Source organism: Zosterops lateralis (genome assembly GCF_965231275.1).
Source record: "Zosterops lateralis genome assembly, chromosome: 6".
In the NCBI taxonomy this organism is placed as follows: Eukaryota; Metazoa; Chordata; class Aves; order Passeriformes; family Zosteropidae; genus Zosterops; species Zosterops lateralis.
The window spans coordinates 15,546,446-15,566,333 of NC_139761.1; the positions used below are offsets into that span (position 1 = coordinate 15,546,446).

The following is a 19,888-nucleotide window of genomic DNA, read 5'->3' on the forward strand; positions in this document are numbered from 1 at the left end:
ACTGCCTTGTGCCACTATAAACAGGTAGGAAAAAGAATGGTGATCCAGACTAAGGAACTGGTTTAGCCTAAGACTTAAATACTGTTGTCAACTTTCTGGATTTGTTTAAGTCCATCTCAGTTCCTGGCTCCCTTATTCTGTTCTTGCACAGCCACATAAGCACATTGATTATTGTGAAGGAGGGTGTGGCAGAATGTGAGAACAAGTGGCAGTTTTTGGAGGGACTCTGAACAGCACCACCTGATTTAGCTGACTGTACAATGACTGTCTGATTTCCAGCTGGCAAGGGCTGTCCTGTGCCATCTCCATGGGCACCCAGTCCTTCAGAGCAGAGCAGAGCAGCTGGGCAGCATCAGGCACTAGAGGGGGTCCCTCCTGGGAGTTGTGGCTGGAACTCCGCAATGGGCAGGTGTTGTGTGGCCCTTGGCAAGGGATAGCCGTGGTACGTTTGAATTCAGACCTCAGAAATGAGTTGTCACCCCCAGGACTAACCTTCACTGATTTATCATTTAAAAGCTGCTGGCAAGAATACATTCAGAAAAGTTTCCAGACAATAGCTGCAGGTATGTGTTTTGCCAGAAATTAGCAAAAAAACAACCATAAATTGTAGAAATTCAGCTTCTGTCACACACATCCTCTAGTGAACCACTGTGGAAAGAAGTCCTATCTGTTGTTCTGATGAATCCTGCAATGATGAATTGGTTGTAGATGTAGCAGAGACCTGAGGAAATGGCAGCCCACCATGCTTCTCATACATTTCTCTCTAGCTGCCTCACTAGTAATGACAAGTTCCACATATTGTGTGGCACCTGGACTACTCTGAGTATCTCTCTCAGATCCCAGAAGCTGCAGTGCAGCACATGCAGAGTTTTCCTTGTGTTCCCTCCTACCTACAATCTCATTTCAGCAGTGCTGTGTTAGCACATGATCTGACTTGATGGTTTGACTGACTGGAGACCTGTTCTGATACAGAAGGCTCAGCCCACCCTTCTGCCCATCCACAGCAGAGTAACAACTATCCTGTAATAATAATAAAAAAATGGAAATAAAAGTAAAAACCCTAAACTGCAGGCAATGTAAATCACTTCACCATCTTCTTTCTGCTCCTTACGAAAGATCCTATCATGATTTCTGCCAGGTGCTGAAAAATAATTCAAAAAATACTGAGAAAATATACTTCAATTACTAATTAAGTGGAGATGTCTCATATTATTCTAAAATGAATTTTCATGGCATTTCACTAACTTGTGCCAAATTGCAAGTATCCAGCCTTGTGAGAGCCCTGTATTTGTTGAACGGGTTAGAAGACAAAGTGTGAGAGGTTCCAGCTAAACAAGGGAAACCTGCTTTGGCCTGTAGCTGAAGCTAAGATGAAGAGGAAGATAGTTCAGATTGCTGGAGGGCTCAAGATCCTAATCAACCCTCACCCCTTAAATTAGCATGAAGCAACTCAAGAGCTGCAGCTTGCAGAGTTGGGCCACAGAAAGTCACAGGAATAGTCAGCTTGCTCCTGATCAGAAATTGCGTAAATATTACCCTGGGGCTTCCTGTGCTCGCAGGTTTGGCATTGCCTGAACAAGCTCTGCAATGTAAACAGAGGATTGTAATTTATTTAGCAACATTGTACAGCAAGATGTAGTACAGTGGCACTTCAGGTGAAATATATTTCTCACATCTGCAGTTGTTCAAGGGTTAAGATTCAAAAAGTGTAGTTTAAAATGAAGACATTTACCAGATTTCTCCTTCCTAAGATTGAACCTGGTCTTTGACATATGTCATTCAAGTTTGTCTATATTGGAGCAAAGCAAATTCCTCCTTTTTAGTGCATGTGCTTCATTTCCACAGGATTTAGGAATGCTCAACACCTCTAAAAACCTGCTCTCCTGCGTCTGGAGAAAAGTACATAAAATATTTCTGTCTCTGCAGACTGTTTTAGATTGGTCTGAAGCCATGACATTTCTTAGAGAAGAAAACATTCAGAAAGAAATAATTTAGGAAGTTGGCTTCAATAATTTCATGTTTCAATACATTCATATTCCATTCTGATACAAATATAAATTTTGAGCTTAATATACTGATGCAAATTTTAATAAAGTCTAAAATAAGTCTAGTGAAATGATAGCTGAAATAAAGCACTGATATTGGCAAAATGAAACACTTCATAACAAGAAGCCCAAGTCAATTTGTTTCAGGATTTTTATATTAATTTGATAATGTTTGATAAAGTCTTGTATTTTTGAGTTGCAAATTTTTCCAAAATTACCATGCTCCCATAAAATGTTTAAATATCAGTGAAACATTCTGCAGCAGGAATCATGCTATCAAAATACATTTACTAATTCTAATTACATTAATTAATAAACTGTGAAAAAAGTCTGAATATGATTAGAATTAAAAAGTGTTATGTAAAATAAAGGGTAGAACATATCGGTGGCAAATAAGATGAAGGAGAGAAAGAAAGATATTTGTTCCTCAAAGCAACCCACAAATGGAGAAGAAATACTATGATATAAATTTTCAAAACCCATTGGCATGAGCTGTTTGCAGGTGTTTCCATTCCTTGCCTATTCTCCAATATACCCTTGGGTCAAGATGACTGCACTGTTCATGTGAGTAATGACAGGAATGTAAAATGTTTTCTACCAACTCCCTAAATCAATTGCTCTTTTCATATTTCTTAAGTTTTTCACCCTTCTTTCATTCACATAGATACTTCTACCATTTTTCCAATACTCTGTTGAAGTTATAAAACCGCATTTGTCGCACTGTGAGTCAGCAGAACTCGCTGAGCAGTTCCCACTGCACAGGGCTCCAGGGCTGGTTCACAGAAAGCGTCATCGTAGAAGCAGCATCTGCACCTCAGCTCAGGATTGCAGGTACCGCAATCCAACCCCTCTGTGAAAGACATTGTTATTGTGAAGGCCATGCTTTCCATTCCTGGAGAGACAGAGAAAAAATGTTCAGCCTGAAATCGTGATCGTTTCAGATGAAGGGGAAAAAACAACAACTGGGGAAATGATACTTTGCTGTGAGACAGCACAGACTGTCTCTAATTCAGACTGAAAGATTCTTCCTCTGAAATGAAGCATAGAACAGCTGCCTCAGTGTTTAGGGATGCACAGCCCCAAAATTAGAATGTCAGTCCATTGCCTGCCTTCTGCCTCCTGCAAAAGAAAGTTAAATATGAGATAGCTATTATTGCAAACTCTGTTTAATCCCTACAGATACTTGCAAATGCTGGAAGAAGGAAGATCCTTGGTTTTGCGGTTAAGACTCATGCTTACTTGGAACCTTTTTGCTGTGAAAGACGTACTGGCCAACCACTTTTAGCAGCACCAATAGGAGATGTAAATGCTGTATAAACTGTGCCTCCCCAGGAACCCAAAATCCCACGGCGCCTCCACGGGCCACGCCCCCGCGCCCCCCGGCCGGGCCGGGCCGGGCCCAGAAAGGGGCGCTGTCTCTTTAAGGCGGCCGCGCGGGCGCCCCCTGGCGGCGGCGTTGCGGAGCCCGCGGGGCGGGCGCGGCCCCTCGGTGCTGCGGCGGGGCGGGAGCGGCCGGGGCCCGCCCCGCACGGGGGTGGGAGCGGAGCGGAGCGGAGCGGAGGGGCCGGCCCGGAGGAGGAGGAAGTGGAGGCGGCTGTGAATAGCGGGCGAATGGGGAGCTGAGCGGTGCAGCAGCAGCAGCAGCAACAGCACCACCGCGGCCGCGCAGCAGCAGCAGCGGCGGGCGGGCACGGAGGCGAGCTCGGCGGCGGGGTCCGTGCGGGCGGGCGGGCGCTGCGGGCGTGCCGCGGGGCGGGAGGCGGCGTGCCCGCTCGGCTGGGCGCTCCGGGGCTGCTGCGGGGAGCGGCTTCTCCCTGCCTCGGTGCGGGAAAGGGCCTGTCGGGGCTGCCCGCCCGCCGAGGGCTGCGCCTGGTGCGGCTCGGCCGTTCAGCGGGCGGGCGGGGGGCAGCGCCCGCCGCGGGGAACCGGCTGATCCGCCTTTCTCTGCTTCTCTTGCAGCCGTCGCTTGGCAGGCGCCGAGAGCGAGCGGCAGCCGCGCTGCCCCGCCGCCCCGGACCGGTGCCCTGCCCGCGGGGCGGCACCATGCAGACCTTCCTGAAGGGGAAGCGGGTGGGATACTGGCTGAGCGAGAAGAAGATCAGGAAACTGAATTTCCAGGCCTTCGCCGAGCTGTGCCGGTAAGCAGGCGGCCCTCGCCGCCAGGAGCGCCGGGGCAGGCGGCGGCCCGGGATGGGGCTGGGGCTGGGGCTGGGGCCGCTCTCCGCTCGGCCGGGGCCTCGGGCGTACCGCACTCGGTGCGGGGCTCCGCGGAGCCGCCTGTGCCCGCCGGGGCCGGGAGCGGGACCGCGGGGATCGCCGTGCCCCGGGCACCCCGCCCCGCTGCCGCCGGGCCGGGCTCAGCGCTCCCGCGTCCCGCTCACCTGGGCGCTGCCCGGCCCTCCAGGGAAACTATCGGAGATGGTGCAGCGTCTCCCGGGTGTGCGAGGGCTCGGCACAGCCCCGCGTTACTGCCCGCCTGGAGACGTTTCTGCCCCTGCTTCCCGAGAGGTCTCTGGTATTCACGTTGAAATAGGGTAATTTGGGATCTTTGCAGACCCTCTTCCGAAGCCGAGTTAGTATTAGAAAGAGTCAAACATCTGGGAATAACTTTCCTTGAGGTTGTCTGAAAATACATAAAATTAGGGTCTACAACCCCCTGAGTGAACTTGTATTCATTTGGGAATTAAATGAGACACCTGAAGATGGTATAACTGCATCTATTTTGTGCTGTCCCAGAGGTAAAGGTTAGTTTGATAAGCTGTAATTAGACTTTATCTGAATAGCTTAGAGGGTAACTTCTGCAGTATGTTACACAATTTTATTATTTAATTGGGAGTTTAAACTCCACGTGGGTCCACGGGCTTGTGACACATGCATTACAGCTTCTGGTACTGAATTTTTCTTACTTCATTCTAGTAGTAAGTTTATAACAAGGATACTAAATCAGTTTTGATAATTGAAAAATATGCTGCAAACTTTATGGAATATATTGAATGAGTCTTCAAATACACTTTAATTAAAGTGTGTCATGCTAAAAACACCAGTCCCTGTGAAGCTTCTGTTGACAGCACTTACTTCTTTCTGTAAAGACGATGGAGGCAGAACAGAAAACTGTTTCAAGAATGTGACAGACACTTATTACATCAGCTTTTGTACTTGGCATTCTGTATCCCCTCTGTCAAACTTCAGCAAAACTTGCAAGACTTTTTTAAAGTATAGAAAGGGCCACAAGTTCTGGTTTAATGTGTAATTTCATGTATTTCTCCAAGCAAAATTCTTGTCAATGAATAATGCTAAGTTTTGCCCTTCTGTAAGATCTTAGGTTAGTTTTTGTGATGCTCAAAAATATACTTTTACCTCTATTAGGCAGACAGAAGCTGTAATTTTTAGGGCCTTGATGTTTGGTAATAGGCTGTTTTTCATGGCTGGAAATTACAGTGAATCTCAGAAAATCCATTAAAAAATTATTGGTATTATGTATTGTACATTGTTATATTTAGCAGTGTCCAAAACTGACTCTTTTTTTCTCCCTTTTCCTTGTTTCTCTTCTTGACTAAGTGCTTTGCTTCCTTTCTCTCTACCTTAGAAATTCCTTATACTTGTGTTACGTAACATGGATCGACAATTTCTTTGTGTACTGTACAAACTTATTAATAGTTTTGGGTCATCATGCTGCTGTGAAAATTGACCCCAAAGTGTCTCTCTTTGCTACGCTTTACTAATTTCTTGGTGAAAATTAGGGTACCTCATCCTGTGCAGGCTAAGCTCAGTTTGAATAGCATTTGCAGATGCTGGATAGAGATGGCTGTTCATACATGCTTTGATACTTTTAAAGGCATTATTAGCATTTCTGTACAAGCAGAGTTAACTCTCTGGTTTAAGTATCAGTACGGTCATTGGAGCACATTCTGATGATATCTTGGATGCTCTGTTTTCATTCCTAGTAACTTCTGTTGACACCAGTGAGAAGCTGCATTCATTTAGGCAAAGATTTCAAGTATTTCATGGATAATGTCTACTTGATAACTTATGTGCTTGGAAGCTTTTTTTTTCTGTAGAAGAAGTCCGTCCCAAGTTTAACATCCATCTTACTAGAAATCTTGTGTATGTTAAAAAACCAGACAAGCATACTCATTCCTGTATAGTGATTCATGTGTTAGAGTGGACTATGTATCTGTCTGTCTACTGTGTTTTCTGGTGACTGGTACTTGGAATTTATTTGCCTGTTGCCTAGGGATATACTTTCTGGATGACTACAAAGTTCAGATTTGTTTGTATGAGTTTGTAATGTAGAAGTTATATAGTCCAGGAAAGTAAGAGGAGCCTTCTAATGAACTCCTGAAGCATGCTGGGAATTATTAGGATAAGGAGAACCTTTATTTCTTTGCAGTTTGCCAGGGCAGCCACTTCTTGTGCAAAGCACTGACATCCTAAAGAGGTCACAGACAGGCTTTTCAAAATCTGTTCAAAGCATTCACTGAGAGAGAGAGTCTAAGTGCTAGACCACTTTCTTAAGCATGGCTCCAGGTTTTCTGTTAGATGAGACATGAGCCAGTGTGAGTGGGCCAGAAGCTGAGGTGTAGCTTTGGGGTGTAGGCAGTCCTAGCTTCACCTTTCTGCTCCACAAATACTGGGCAGGAACCTTAAATACTTTCTTCATGTTTGTATCCATCTTGAAACTTTCTGTATGACTTACAAAAGAGCTGTTCATGCCTGAACATAGGGTCTTGGAACTTTTGCCTAATCTTTTTATCCACAAGGGAATCTTCCTCTTATCAAAGGCCTTTGAGCTCACCTGCACGCTTGGTCCTCACTGTGACAGACTAGGTATGTCCTACCTGAGCTGTATTCTTGGTAGAGCATAACCTTGTAGAGATAAGGGTAGTGCCTGTGGTTGTATCTACCTTCACATTTATGGCCCAGACCAGTGGATTGCACCCCAGGGTTCTGAGCAGAGTGATGAGCAGTGTGTTTTCACAGGCCTATTGCAGAGAATCAGTTATTTCTGAATAGTGCCTTAAGAGCTGCTGACCTGGAGGATGGAGCACTGGGCCCGTCACCTGGGAAGCCTGGTTTCAAGCCTGTAGCTGATGTCTCTCAGGGGAGACCATACCTGAAGATGGGCCAAGCTCACTCTGATCCTCTGGCTGAACTTGCCGCTGTGTATAGAGAGGAATGTGACTTTGCTCCCCAGTGCCAGGTTAGTCATTCTCCCTGCTATGTCTGAAGCATGATGGCAAGGGCATTCCTTTGGGCTGAGATGTGTCCTCAGTTCTGGTCTGTTTCCTGAGGTGTTTTTTGGTTTTGCCCAGCAGCTCTTTTCTGTATCAGCTGGTTTGTAAGCTGGCATTGGAGCAAGACTTTTATGTTCCGTTCTACACGTTGGCACGGTTCCTGTGGTGAGAAGAGAGTTTCCCTCTCAGCCTTGCTGACATGAAGGCATTGCTGTTTGAGTTGTGATATGGGGTTGAATTCTTTTGTGTGGATCAGGGCACTTGGTACGTGTTTCTTATACTGTCAACAAATTTATTAGTCAGGCAATTTACTACTATTGCCAAGTTGTCCTGTGCTTTTAGTAAAGCTACTAGAACACCATGCCTTGTGTTGCACTTGGAATTATCTGCATTCCAGCATATATGCTGTGGCTGCAGTTCCTTGAGTGTAGGGTCCTTGCAGGACTGCAGTGTGCAAATGTCTGCTTGGTGCATCTCAAATAGACTTTCTTGTGAGCCTTTATCTTCTGCTCTTCTAAGGTGACACAGTCTCAGAGCTTTAGGTTGCTGTCTGTTGTTAAAATATAGAGTATCTATGCCCTGCTGAAAAGTAAAGCAAGGTTTCTAGGCATTCCTAAGAGAATTTAGAAGAGTGTGATATGAGTGTGTAGTTCTGATGATGTCATGTGTCTCTGCTACTGCTGAAAGGAGCAGTTCCTCTTCTCTAGCTGCTTGGTCTCATCTTCTGTCTCAAGCTGGTTTTAATGGTTATCCAGTTGGCAAAGACTCTCAGTCCAATCAGTTCCATGCTCACCACGTTGGCCTTGGAATGGCTGTCGCTGTGCGGGTGCGTGAGCAGTAACACGAGGTTAGGAAAATGGAGATGCCACATTCTATTATGGAGGTGAGAGTGCTGTTGTGTGAATGTCAGATGGTGGTAAGGACTCTTGGATGCCCACGTAATCATTTTGTAAAATATGCATGCTGCTGGGTCTCTGTGGACGTTGTGGATGAAAAGACTCCTGCTCATGCCACATGAGGAGTGGCATATATGTGTAAAAATGCATAGATCTACTCAAAAAATGAGTTATGTGTGCTTGGCACCAGTTAAGATTAGTGAAGTGTAGCCCTTTACAAATGTTTCTTTGCACTGTAAAAGCCTCCATTTTCCTGGTAGTTGTTCTCCATGTCTGCTGTTACTATAGTCTCTTCTGGGAGCTCTGGAGATACAAGGCAGTAAGGTCACAGCAATATGAATAAGTTATAGTGATGTGAAGGGAAATACACTTCCTCCAAGAGGAGATAATTTAAATTCACCCAATTCTAAATGATGTTCTACTTCTCAGTTATTTTGGACAAAAGCATTCATGTGTGCAGCTTGTTAGTTTGCATGGTAATGTGGTAGCTTTTCTGTGTAGCTATATACATAAAAAGTCAGAATTTCCTCTTAATAGCATGTAGAAAACAAATAGGAAAGGAGTTGAAGAATTACCTGAAGATGTAATTCCTGTCATAACAAATCCCACAATTGACTGATAGAAGAACTATGCATGTACACCCTAATGACCAGATTATTTATGGTAAGATTTTACTCTGCTGTGTTTTTTGGTTTGCCTTTTTTTTCCATAAAACAGGATGAACATCTGTGAGGAAGAAGTTCTGAGGAAATGATAGACATGCTGAGAAACTCAAATTCTGCCCACAGAAAGCAGTGGAAGCAGGCTGATTGAGTTATGCCCTCTAGTAAAGCCTAGTTGTCTTGATTTTTAGTGAGCAAGCCAAATTGTCATCTTATCTCCTTGTGAGATCATCCATGACAAACTGATAACATCCCCTGACATGCAGGAAGCTGAGTTGTCTTGGTCCAGTTTGGATTCCTATGTGCTAAGCACTGGTGAAGACTCTGAAACTCGAGGCCATGTTCTTGAGTTGTGGCCTGCATCAGTTCAGCAGGCCTAGGATTTGGCACAGAACTTTGGGTATGTAGCTCCAACAGAGCATCTGCCACCTGTGCTGAAGACCATTTTATTATGACAAGTCATTGTGGTGTGTTGCTTTGTTGTTTTTTTTTCATTGAGTTATGATGAAACTATTTTGAGGCTGATACCAGGTCGATCTGCTAAACATAGCAACCAATGATTTTTTTTCCTACCCAAATATTAGTATGCCTAATTTAAATTTCTGTGTGGCTTGAACTTGTTTGGGTTCTTTTTCCTTTTCTGTAGGCTAAATTGATTCTTCAGCTTCCGTCCATTTAATTTTTGTGATATAGTTAAGTCTTATTTTAGCATATGAGAAATCACACTATCTAGTAATCTACTATAAAATGGTAAGCACTGTTGTCAGTGTTGTAGATCCATATGGTTCTCTTTTTCTCTTCTAAACTTTATTTGTAGTCCCTTGTGTGCCATGGGCTGTGCACAAGAACCTAAACATGATTTTTAAGACAGATTTAAGAATAATGCTGGTTTGAGGGTATTAAATTAATCTGTTTCTTTATATAACAGGCAGGAAGTATATTACATATTTTTTCCAGGAAGAACTCAGGGGATTTTCTTTAACCCCAATTCCCCACAAAAAACCCTAAATACTACTTTTGTTAAATATCTGGCTTCTGCCAGTTAGCTTTTACAACCTTAAAATCCATTAAAATGAAATGTGTGTGTGTTGATCAATAGCTCCCATTGTTGGTTGTGTTAGTCTGAAATACTATATCATGAGAAGTGTCTGGGGGCTAGATGGGTGGGTAAGTTTCTTTGACATCAATTCTTAACAAAGACAACTGGCCTCATGGTAGAAATTTTACTAAGCCATGAAAAAATGTTGAAGGTAGTAGCAAAGAAGGGTGTATTTCTTGGAGGAGAAACTCACTCTATTTCTGGATTCCTGCTCCTTCCTGTAATGCATAGAGACTTTACATCCCAGAAGAGCTGGATATGTGTGCATTTTCTTAATCTCTGAGAGCACCTACTGACAGGCATTCTTCTCACACAAAGCTTACGGTGTTATGCTTGCAGAACCATTTCATGGGAACACAACGCAGCTGCTGGACAACAGAAGTGACTGTAACAATCACCCTTTCATAGCGACTCAGTTCTGTGGTCTAGCAATCATTTACCTCGGGTCCAGGAAGTTTGCTTCCTCCTTATGGCACATCCCTTTACCACAACCTGTTGGAACTGATATGCAGCAAGGAACAGTTTTAAGCCTGGTCAGGTGGCAGCTTTCCCGAGAAAGATCTGCATTCTTTTGCAGATCACAGGCTGAATACAAATTAACAGTGTTGAAAAAAAAAAAAAAGCCCTAAAGAAGCCCAAGCAAATGTCATCTTGGGGTGCATAAGTTGGAACAGAGCCTGCAAGGCACATGAAGTGATGTCTCCATTCTGCACAGCACTGATAACGCTGCTACTGCAGTAGCCTCACCTACTGCCTTAGTTCTGGGGCACAGCATTTCAGGGGAAAGGTCGATCAGCTGGGAAGTGCCCAAAAGAAAGCAGTGACAAGAAGCACAGGTTTTGTAAATACAGTGTACTGTGCTGTTCAGCATAAAGAAGAGGCTGGAGATGATCTTGGCCATAAAAAGCTGTTGTAGGAAAGAATAAATCCAACACATGCTCCCCCCTCTTCTGCCAAGCATATCCCCCAGTTCTCTTGTAGGTAGAAGAAACAGTAGTGGCCCTCAACTGTGCCAAGGAGGGATGATAGGTTAGTGAAAAAGATGCTGTGATTGTCGAGGTAGGCAGTGGAATTTTTTTGTTGAGATTGCTGTTTGTCCACCTTGGACAAATATGTTGGGCTTGTGGTGCTGTTTAAGAGCAGAGATGTTGACCTCTCCTGAGGTCACTGCTGCCCCTGGTTTGGTACAGTCTGTAATAGTGCAGAAGATACCTGAGAAATCATTCTTAGTGTGTATTAAGTATCTTGAAGTCCCTTTACTAATTTGGGAGTCCTGACTTGGGAAGTCTAAGCAACCAGTCTAAATGTGTGCCAATCTCTTGAATATAGAGGCTCAGCATGAGTGAGTTGAGATGACAGAAAGTGTTTCCTCTTAATGTGCTGCACCTGGGAATTGATAGCATATCTCCTGATACTGACCAGATAATGTGCTATTCATCTCAACAGTTGACACTTTTTGGTGAGATGACATTCTTGAACATGTTCCAAAGAAAGAAGGAAGCAGTGCATATGAAACACGCTAAAATAAGTGTGGTAATAGATAAAATAAGCACCTGGGCTGGTCACATATGTGGCACAGTGTTGTAGAACAAACCCTCTCTTGTCTGGTTATCTTCCGTTTTCTCATTTTGGAGTTCAGTGTTCAGTCCTTGAAACAATGGGTTGTTTTGTACTGACGGAATTTAACTCTGCTCACAAGGAGTTATGTACTTTATATGACTGAGGAAGAAGCTGCTGATGCTTCCATGCTGCCCAAATACTATGGAAATGCTAGTTAGTATTCTGTCTGTCTGCAGAGAGATCCTCTTTGGAGGACAACCATTGCTCTTTAGGAATGGCTTTCAAAATGACTGAGTTTCACTGAAGGAGGTCCTTTATTTCTAAGCAGAATGTCCTTACTCATAGTTCTTTCCTCCCAGTTTTGGTGCTTGGGCTAATTTGACTGTAGTGTGATTGCCACTCATGCAAAATAATTCCTGTAAATTGGGAACCAAAGCAAAAGTCTGTTCTTTCCCACATCCAGGGTACTACCTATGCAGGCAGCAGGGTGTACAGACATTGAGAGGTTGCTCTGAGGGCTCTTGAAGCTCTGATCTGTAGAGTGGAGAAAATCATGTTTCCAGATCTAATGGCACTTCTAGGAAAGTAATTGGCAGAGCCAAGCACAGGACTTGGAAGCAGGTTCTGTTCACATTGAGCTGTTTAATCTCCCCTCTGATGCCAGTTAGTGAAGATTTGTAATATGTCTTGTCTTAAAACATACTGCTGAGTCAATTTTCCTTGCTTGGAAGAATTTGAAGTTGATCCTGCCTCCTCAGGAACAGGATTATTTTTGCTCTTCATCATACCCCTCACAGACTTTTCTTCCTTCTTGTCAAAAAGGCATCATTGGTTCTTTCCCTTTGTAACACACTGGTTCTGCATGTCCAGTCTGGGTCCCGAGGCACTGCCTCGTGAAACTGAATTCTCCATGGTGCCACTGGCAAAGGAGGAAAAATAAGTGAACGAGACATGTCTAAAAAAATACAGAATACTGAATCTTGAGCTGTGAAGTTATAATGCTCCTGCTTGTCATTCTGAAGCCCCATGGTTATTTCATCAGACTACACCACAAATATTCATGGATATTGAGAATGTCCCCCCTCAGAGCAGTAATGAGCTAAAAATCAGTGTTTCAAGAGACCCAGTTTGAGCTGAATGTTTTAGCCATAAGCAACACAATTATCCTTTTCTGAAATCTATGTATTTTAACCTGCTAGTCATTCTTTGTATTTTCTGTGATTTTCTCCCTGATACTAGGTATGGGTGAATACATGTTATACTGCAATGTGTTTTGTCACAGCAGGAGGAAGCAGTTCAGAGGATTCTCTGGAAACAAGGCCCTTGGCACTGTGTGTTGTAGTGCTTAGTAATGTCTCTTGCTGCCTAACCTTGATAAAGTTATCTTCATGTTGGGGTTGGGGCATCTGGTTAATAGCTGATAGAACAAGTAATGTCTGGGGTGATTAATCATGCTGGAAGGAAATGATACCATAAAGGTTCATGTACGAAATGCCACGCCTGACCTGTTGGCAGCCACAATGCTGCAGTCCTTTCTCTCTGCCATTCTGAAATGACTTTTGTCATTTGGTTAAAAAAGTTGGTGGAGTGACTAGGCTTGTTCCTTATCTTGCCATCCTGCTTTCCCTACAAGGATGATAACTGTCATAATTTGTACCAATGGGCCTTGAAATGCTGCCTGCTTCAGCAATATGGTGCATTTTAGTCACCATTTAAAGCCAATTGGGTATGTATGTTTTGAGGAGAAACTTGGTTATTTCCTTCTAGTTAAAATACAAGCCACAGAGATGAATGTAGATACAGAACACTGTTGTTCTTTAGCTCTATCCGCATGTCATGCAGCTGCGTGTAGATGCTGCTTTGTTCAGGAACATGCTGTTCCTTTGATTACAAAATCTCGTCTCAGCTTTGGGGAATTTACAGGCTGGGGATCTGGCCCCCTCTGCGTGCTGTTGCTGGAGTCTGTTACCCATGCAGGTGGAATGGGCTCTCCTTGCTGCTGTTTGAGGGGTGAGAAAGTGGCAGGGTAATGATGAGAGACTTCCACCCAAGCTCATCAGTATGTTTTGCTTTGTAGCAGAGGCTGTAATTGCTTGGAGCTGTTTGGGGTGACAAGCCAGCTGAAGAGTGTGAGGACAGCCAAACAGACGTGAACTCAGCCACCAGGACCTGAAGGGGGGTAGTTCTAGCAGAGTTTTAGGGAAAGTATGAGGCACAGAGCAAGTGTGTTCACCTTCCTCTTGGTAGACCCTCTTCAGTCAGTCACTTTTCGAGACTTTGGTGGCAGCAGTTGTGTCCATGGTACCACATTTAGTAGCCACAGAGGAATCTGCTCCACATAAATCTTTTAATGCATTTTTGAATTCACTTTCATTTCTGCCATCACAGTAACGTAGGGAGGTCATTGGCGTTTGTTGGCAGTTCTCTAGTTTGGCTGTGAGTAGAAACAATCACAGGGGGTGTTTGGGGGTGGGAGGGTTTGGGGGGTTTTGGTTTTAGTGTGTTTGTTTATTTTTTAAGTCTGTAAAGGAATAGTAATCCTTATTTTTAAGTGTAGGTGTTCATTTTACAAAAACACCCTGGCTCTTGACTAACAAAAAAAAAAAAAAAAAAAAAAAAAAAAAAAAAAAAAAAAAAAAAATCGGTCAAGTTGTCTTGCAAAGTTCAGATGTCAAAAGTTCTTCCCCAAAAAGAAAACACTTTCCTGCTAAAAATAAAAAGGCTTCTAGAAGAAGGGGGAGGAACTAAGATTTGGTACAGTTTAGAAGCCACCTTTTAACTTAATCTAGTGCATGGTAATCTGTGACTTGAAACCAACAGTGGAGAGGTTTGTAAAACTTAAAAGCCCTTGAACTGAAGAGAGAAGTGTCCAGATCCTCGTTTGCTGCCTGATGAGGTTAAGTGCCAACACAGCAGAGGGGCACTCAGAAAGCAAAACACTGTATTAGTACTGCAATAGTAACAGAATCCCTGTCTTCTCTAGCATTTATGCCAAATGTGCAATTCATTTTTTAATAAAATCTGCACCTGATTTTCGTCTTATATTGAGAACATTGAGTTTTTCTGGTCTTCTTATTGATTTTTTTTCAGTTAACATCACCTTTCTCTGGTCTCAAGTATGACTTTAAGAATTGCGTCAACTCTGCATTCTTTCACTCTGTTTAAAATGGATTTTCTTTGCCAATCAGTCTTTAAGCACGGATGTGCATGCACTCAGCCCAGACTCATGGTTTTAGAGTTACTGTGCTGTCTGGAACAGGTACACCCCAATAATGTGTTGAGTCATGATATTTCCAGCATGAGTGGCTTTAACGTAAGTGTCCTCTGAGATAACACGGTTTACCCAGACTATCAGAGACCGTATGAGGCACCCTGGCATGATAGAGCTGTGTGTGAAGCTCAGCATTCAGATACACTTGCTAGTTGGAGGGGTGGGAAGAGAAGGATAGAGGGAGCTTGTTCTGAGGTTGCCTGTGGTGCTGCTCTTGTTTTGTTGACAAAGAGGGAGCTTAATTCACTGGAGCTGTCAATCCGGTAGTTTTCAAGCCTTGAAAGAAAACTCCTGTAAAACTGTGTGTAAGAGGGAAGAAAGGGAGAAAGAAACTTCACAAGACTACTATTTTGATGCAAGATTGATGATATAAAAATCCCCCCACAATTGTGGTTGCTGACCTCCACACTGTATCTAGTAGAAAAGGGGCAGGCATAGGAGTAAAAGGGAAGTATTATTGCTGGCATATTGAGTTGGAGCACTGTGTGCTGGGGAAAAAGTACGTGATGATAGAATTGAACAGCACCCTTTGTCCCTCGGTAGAAGTTTTCTTCTTCAGAGCTGCCCCAATTTAAAGCTTGTTTAATCTGTGGAGAAAAATAGTTTGTGCTACACCATTAGTTGTTGCTGGTTGCATAAACTGCAAGTGGGAATTGGGGCTACAGGAGGAGAAAAGATGTATTTGTAAGTGAACAAGCACTAGATGGGGTGGTATTTTTTGACTATGTGGCTTGAGGTTTTGGTGTAACCTTCTGCCTCAAGAAATAGGTCAAAGCAAAGTCCAGGGACTTTGTCCAGCTTGAAGTGAATTTGAAAAGAATAGGTCTTTTTTTTGACATTTTTCCTGAACCAAAATTTTAACACACTTTGAATAGAAAGTAGCGGCTTGCTACTAGATAAGGGATTGAAACTCCCTTTTGTTTTTCTTTCTCTTTCTAATGCTATTTTAGGCCCTCAGTTTGCAGCAGGAAGGATGTGTGCTTCAAATTTTGGTTTCTGGTTTTTTGGTTTTTTGTCTATGATTCAATAGACTGAAAAATCTTTGGTCATAGGCATCCACCAGTCTAAATTGCTTTTGTTTGTGGCTAGCTTAGTTTCAAGAACTCTGGCTAGTTTCCTTTCTGATTCCTTTTTTAGTGCAATATGGCTAGCTTCACTCTTTGTGTATGCTATAGGGCATTGATCTTCATCACTTTTGTTGCTTACTAGTGATGGATTGCCCATTTTCAACTAGTATTGCACCTCAAGGTAGAGCATTCTGGTGGATCAGAACTTGCTTTTTTCAGTAAAAACAGTGGATCTTGCTACTGTCTGGTCTAAATGTAATTTAAAGGCTCTCTTAGATATCTTTAAGTATCTGCCAGGTTATCACTGCTTCTGGGTATTGTAATCAAACCACATGGATCTTTAGCATGTAGCTCATGTCTCCCTGAGAAGGCTCTGGAGAGTGGAGAAGACTTTGCTTAATTGATGCTGGTCAGCTGCTGTGTTTTAATTGTGAATATTTCTAAGAGACTGGTGGGATGTGGGTGCTCATTTGAGTCAAATAGGAGTGGAGCCCACAATGACAGTGTGAGGAGTGAGAAGTGATTGAATGAGAAAGGCCCAGGGTCATTGGGGAGTTCTGTCTTTTTCTCTATGTAAAAAGCTCAAGTACATAGCAGAGAATAATGGTTGCAGCAGACTCTTGCTTCCAGGTGTGCTGTGCTGACTACCAGCTCTTGAAGTAAAAGTCTTTCCTCATTTTTATGCTACTGTGTTCAGTGGCTTCCTGATCAGTGAAGGGCTGCATCTTGGCTCACAATAGGTATTGTTTGAATGGGGGTTGGCACAATATTTTTGTGCTGTTATTTGATCCCTACTTTGTCTTGAATAATTTATTAAATGTAATGCTTAATCCTTGTCCTTTTTGGCAGGTTTTCCTTTCGTATTGTTGCAGTAGTAATGAAACAGCATAGCTCTGCTTCCAAGAGAATCACTGAAGAAAAACAGTATTTTGGGATGTTTCTTTTGTGTCTTTGGCTATAGAACAGAAAGAACAGCCCAGAGGCAGAATAGGTTAGACCTTCAGTCTGACCTGCTGTGTCTGTTCAAATGTTAACAAATAACTTCCCCGATTTTCCCTGGTTCCTAGTTTCTCCTGTTTGTCATTGTGAAAAAATTCTGTAGAAACAGATATTGGGAAGTTTCTTCAAACAGAGAAATGTGTTTCTGAAATCACAGAAAATGGTTAGAACATTTACTACAGCTAGTGTGTGTTTTTAAAGTCACTTTGGTACCAGCAGACAGTGGAAAAGCATGTTTCTTCCCTGCCCCCTACCCCAAATTACACTAACTGCAATTAGGAGGCCTTAATTAAAATGCTTGGTTCGTAGCTTGGGCAAGACTTTGGAAACAAAGTAATTTATTTTAAGACAACTTTACCAAAGATTTTGTCTGGTGCAAAGCTGTTTCCTGATGTGTAGGATCAAGATCTCTAAATCTTATTCCGTAGACAAATTAGATGGGGGACAAGTTATTTGTGCGAGTGCTTATTCCTGAAAAAAGAATCCTTGCATATGAATTAGGCTGAGATTCAGAAAAGCTCCTACTTTTTAAGGCCTTAAGTTTCTTTGACCTTGACGGGAACTGATCATGTTTGCAGATCTTGGCCTAGTCCAGCTCCCTGTGAAGCTTTTAGAAATCTCTGTATTTGGATTCCTTGGGAACTGGATATTATGAACTAGTGTTCAGATTTCTATTTTTTTTTTTTTTTAATGGAAAGCCTGAGAGAGACTTGGAATGGAATGGAAACTGAATTTGTTCATGTTGGCCCAAGGTTGATGGCAAACCTGGATTACCACATGGATTTCTTTCATTGGCTTGTTCTTGCCTTGTTGTACTATAGCTACTGACAGCAGGCACTTAAAAGATGTCATAGTTTGATAGCAACAATCAATGGCCAGGAGTCAGAAATGTGGTAGGTAGTAATTAAACCATGCCACCATGATGCCATTGAAAGTATGTTAAATGCCTGCTTGGCCCAGGGAAGTGTATGGTAGTGTAATTTGAAATTTGTTTTTGTAGGACCAAGTATAATATGAGTTTCCTGTTACTTGTTACTGCTGTTGTCACCTTTTCTTATGTTGACTGATACATTGGTGTGAAAAGTCCCTGGCAGAGTAGACTTGTAGCACGCTTTCTTCTGGTGGTGAAACCTGAAACACAAAATATTTGTTTGAGAATGTGCGTGGTCCATGTGAAGTCTCCCGGTTCCCTCTCCCTTTAACCAGAAGTAGATTATCAGTTGTTTAGGGCTGATCCAGACAGAGTGGAGCAGCCTAGCAGTGCTGGTAATATTACAGCAAAAGACTTGTGCTGGAGGATGTTTCTGGTTTAATATTTTTTGGTCTTTGAAACAGTAATGCCTGTGCGGGGCTGTTTTCAGCAGCTGCTTTGGCTTTGAGGAGATAATTGTTGGAGCCTATAAGAGCAGGGATGAAGGTTTTCTTTCAGTAAAACTTGACCTCCTTTTGATGAAATAAAAGCTATTAAAAGGTTAACTTTTTCTCTTCCTTTGTAAGTCTTTGAAAGGTTTTTCCTTGGCTTTTTTCCTCTTCTCCAACATTTCAGGAAATTAAATTATTTATTTAAAATGCCTGTTGTCCATGTTGGATGCCTACAGGAACTCAGAGGTATTTCTGCAAGGCAAATCCCCAAAAAACCTGAGAGATGGCTTTTTCCTGCTGTACTGTAAATGTACAGTTTGACTATGAGGGGTTTTTGAATCATGCTGCCCAGACAGCTTTGAAATAGGAGCAGAGTGCTAGGTGTCTATAGATGAGCTGGGAACAACTGAAATGTATTTAAATCTTGATGTCTTCCGTGTATTCCCTAGGATGGGGGTTGTACAGGGAATTTCCAGATCAAAGAATACTCTCTTATCCAGGAGCTGAAGACTCTTGAATCAGACCTAGGCCTGGCAGCCAAAATAAGGTTGGCTTTTGGCTTAGTAGGAGGCTTCACTGTAACTTAAGTAAATTAGTGAATTTCCTAATATACTTTTTCTGCCTGTCTGAAATAATACAAACCTGTTTGAATGCTGTTCAGTGACTGAACATGACGTGTATATTGCTCATAGATCATTGGATCTCAAAGAAGAGCCCATGTGTGTATTACTTTCTCTTGTAATTTTTCAGCAGCTCTTGATACACATTTAGCTATTTCAACACATGGTTCAAAATTAAAAATTAAAGTTGTTAAAATTTGTCTCCACATTGTTGATTTCTATAAAGAAATTTCATTGGACCTAGTTGTTAAGGATGCCAAGATGTTTTAACAATTTTAATTCACTCAGCTCCTGTTCTCTTTCATACTTATAAATTATGAATGTTTTCAGTTCATATGCAGAATAAGTTACTCAGTTTTTGCCAAGCTTTCATCTTTGTGCATTGACTTTCCTAACTTGGTAACTTTAATTTGTGGTGAGAATAAAACTATGGTTTGAAAAGCAAAGAGGAGAGAAGGAGTCAGGAGGCTGTGTACCAGGGGAGTGCAGAAGAGGCAGTGATAGCGATCAGCATTGTTTTCTTGCTTACATTTTGCTGTACTTCTTGTGTGGCTGCCTGAGTTCCAAGAAGGCCCTTGTAATTCTGTAGAGCAAGTAGTTGCCGTTTTCAAAGTGCACATGAAACCTGCACAAGAGAATGAAAACTCTGGAAGCTGCAAATAAATTTGAGCTTGAATATAAACCTGCTGAGGCTAATGGGAAAGTTTACCTAACACAGGAAGTTTGGGAAAAAATATCCACTGAAGTAGGAGTCTCTTACTTTTCTTATAGCAGCTTATCTATGAAGGTGCTATATAACTTATCTAGCTGTGAACTAAAAAAGAAAGAGAGAAAAAGAGAGAGAAATAGTTATTTCTCAGAAGTGATTAGTTTTCTTTCACATCTGTATGTTGTTTACTGGGACTGGCTCTTCAGGAAGTCTGCACTGCTCTGTGTTTATTCTACACAGTTTTACTTGTATTAAACATCTGAAAGGCTCAAATGATTGGCTGCTTGAGGGTTGTATCAGCCATGGTAACAGCTTGGTTTTGTCATGCTTATTTAAAAATTAAGAGATCAGGTATGGTCTGCAG

The 19,888-nt window shown here is 42.6% G+C and overlaps 1 protein-coding gene across 2 annotated transcripts in view; it reads left to right on the top strand.

The window, feature by feature from the left end:
• The first annotated feature begins 3,622 nt into the window (after positions 1-3,622).
• The window catches only part of ITPK1 (inositol-tetrakisphosphate 1-kinase), a 142,738-nt gene continuing 126,472 nt past the window's right edge, over positions 3,623-19,888 (top strand). The window contains exons 1-2 of one of the 2 annotated variants that reach the window (XM_083863381.1): positions 3,623-3,758; positions 4,005-4,183. In XM_083863381.1, the coding sequence (XP_083719507.1) occupies positions 4,089-4,183 (95 nt within the window). In that variant the 5' untranslated portion in view covers positions 3,623-3,758; positions 4,005-4,088. The remainder of the gene's footprint in view (positions 3,759-4,004; positions 4,184-19,888) is intronic. The other variant, XM_083863382.1, reaches the window with a different exon arrangement.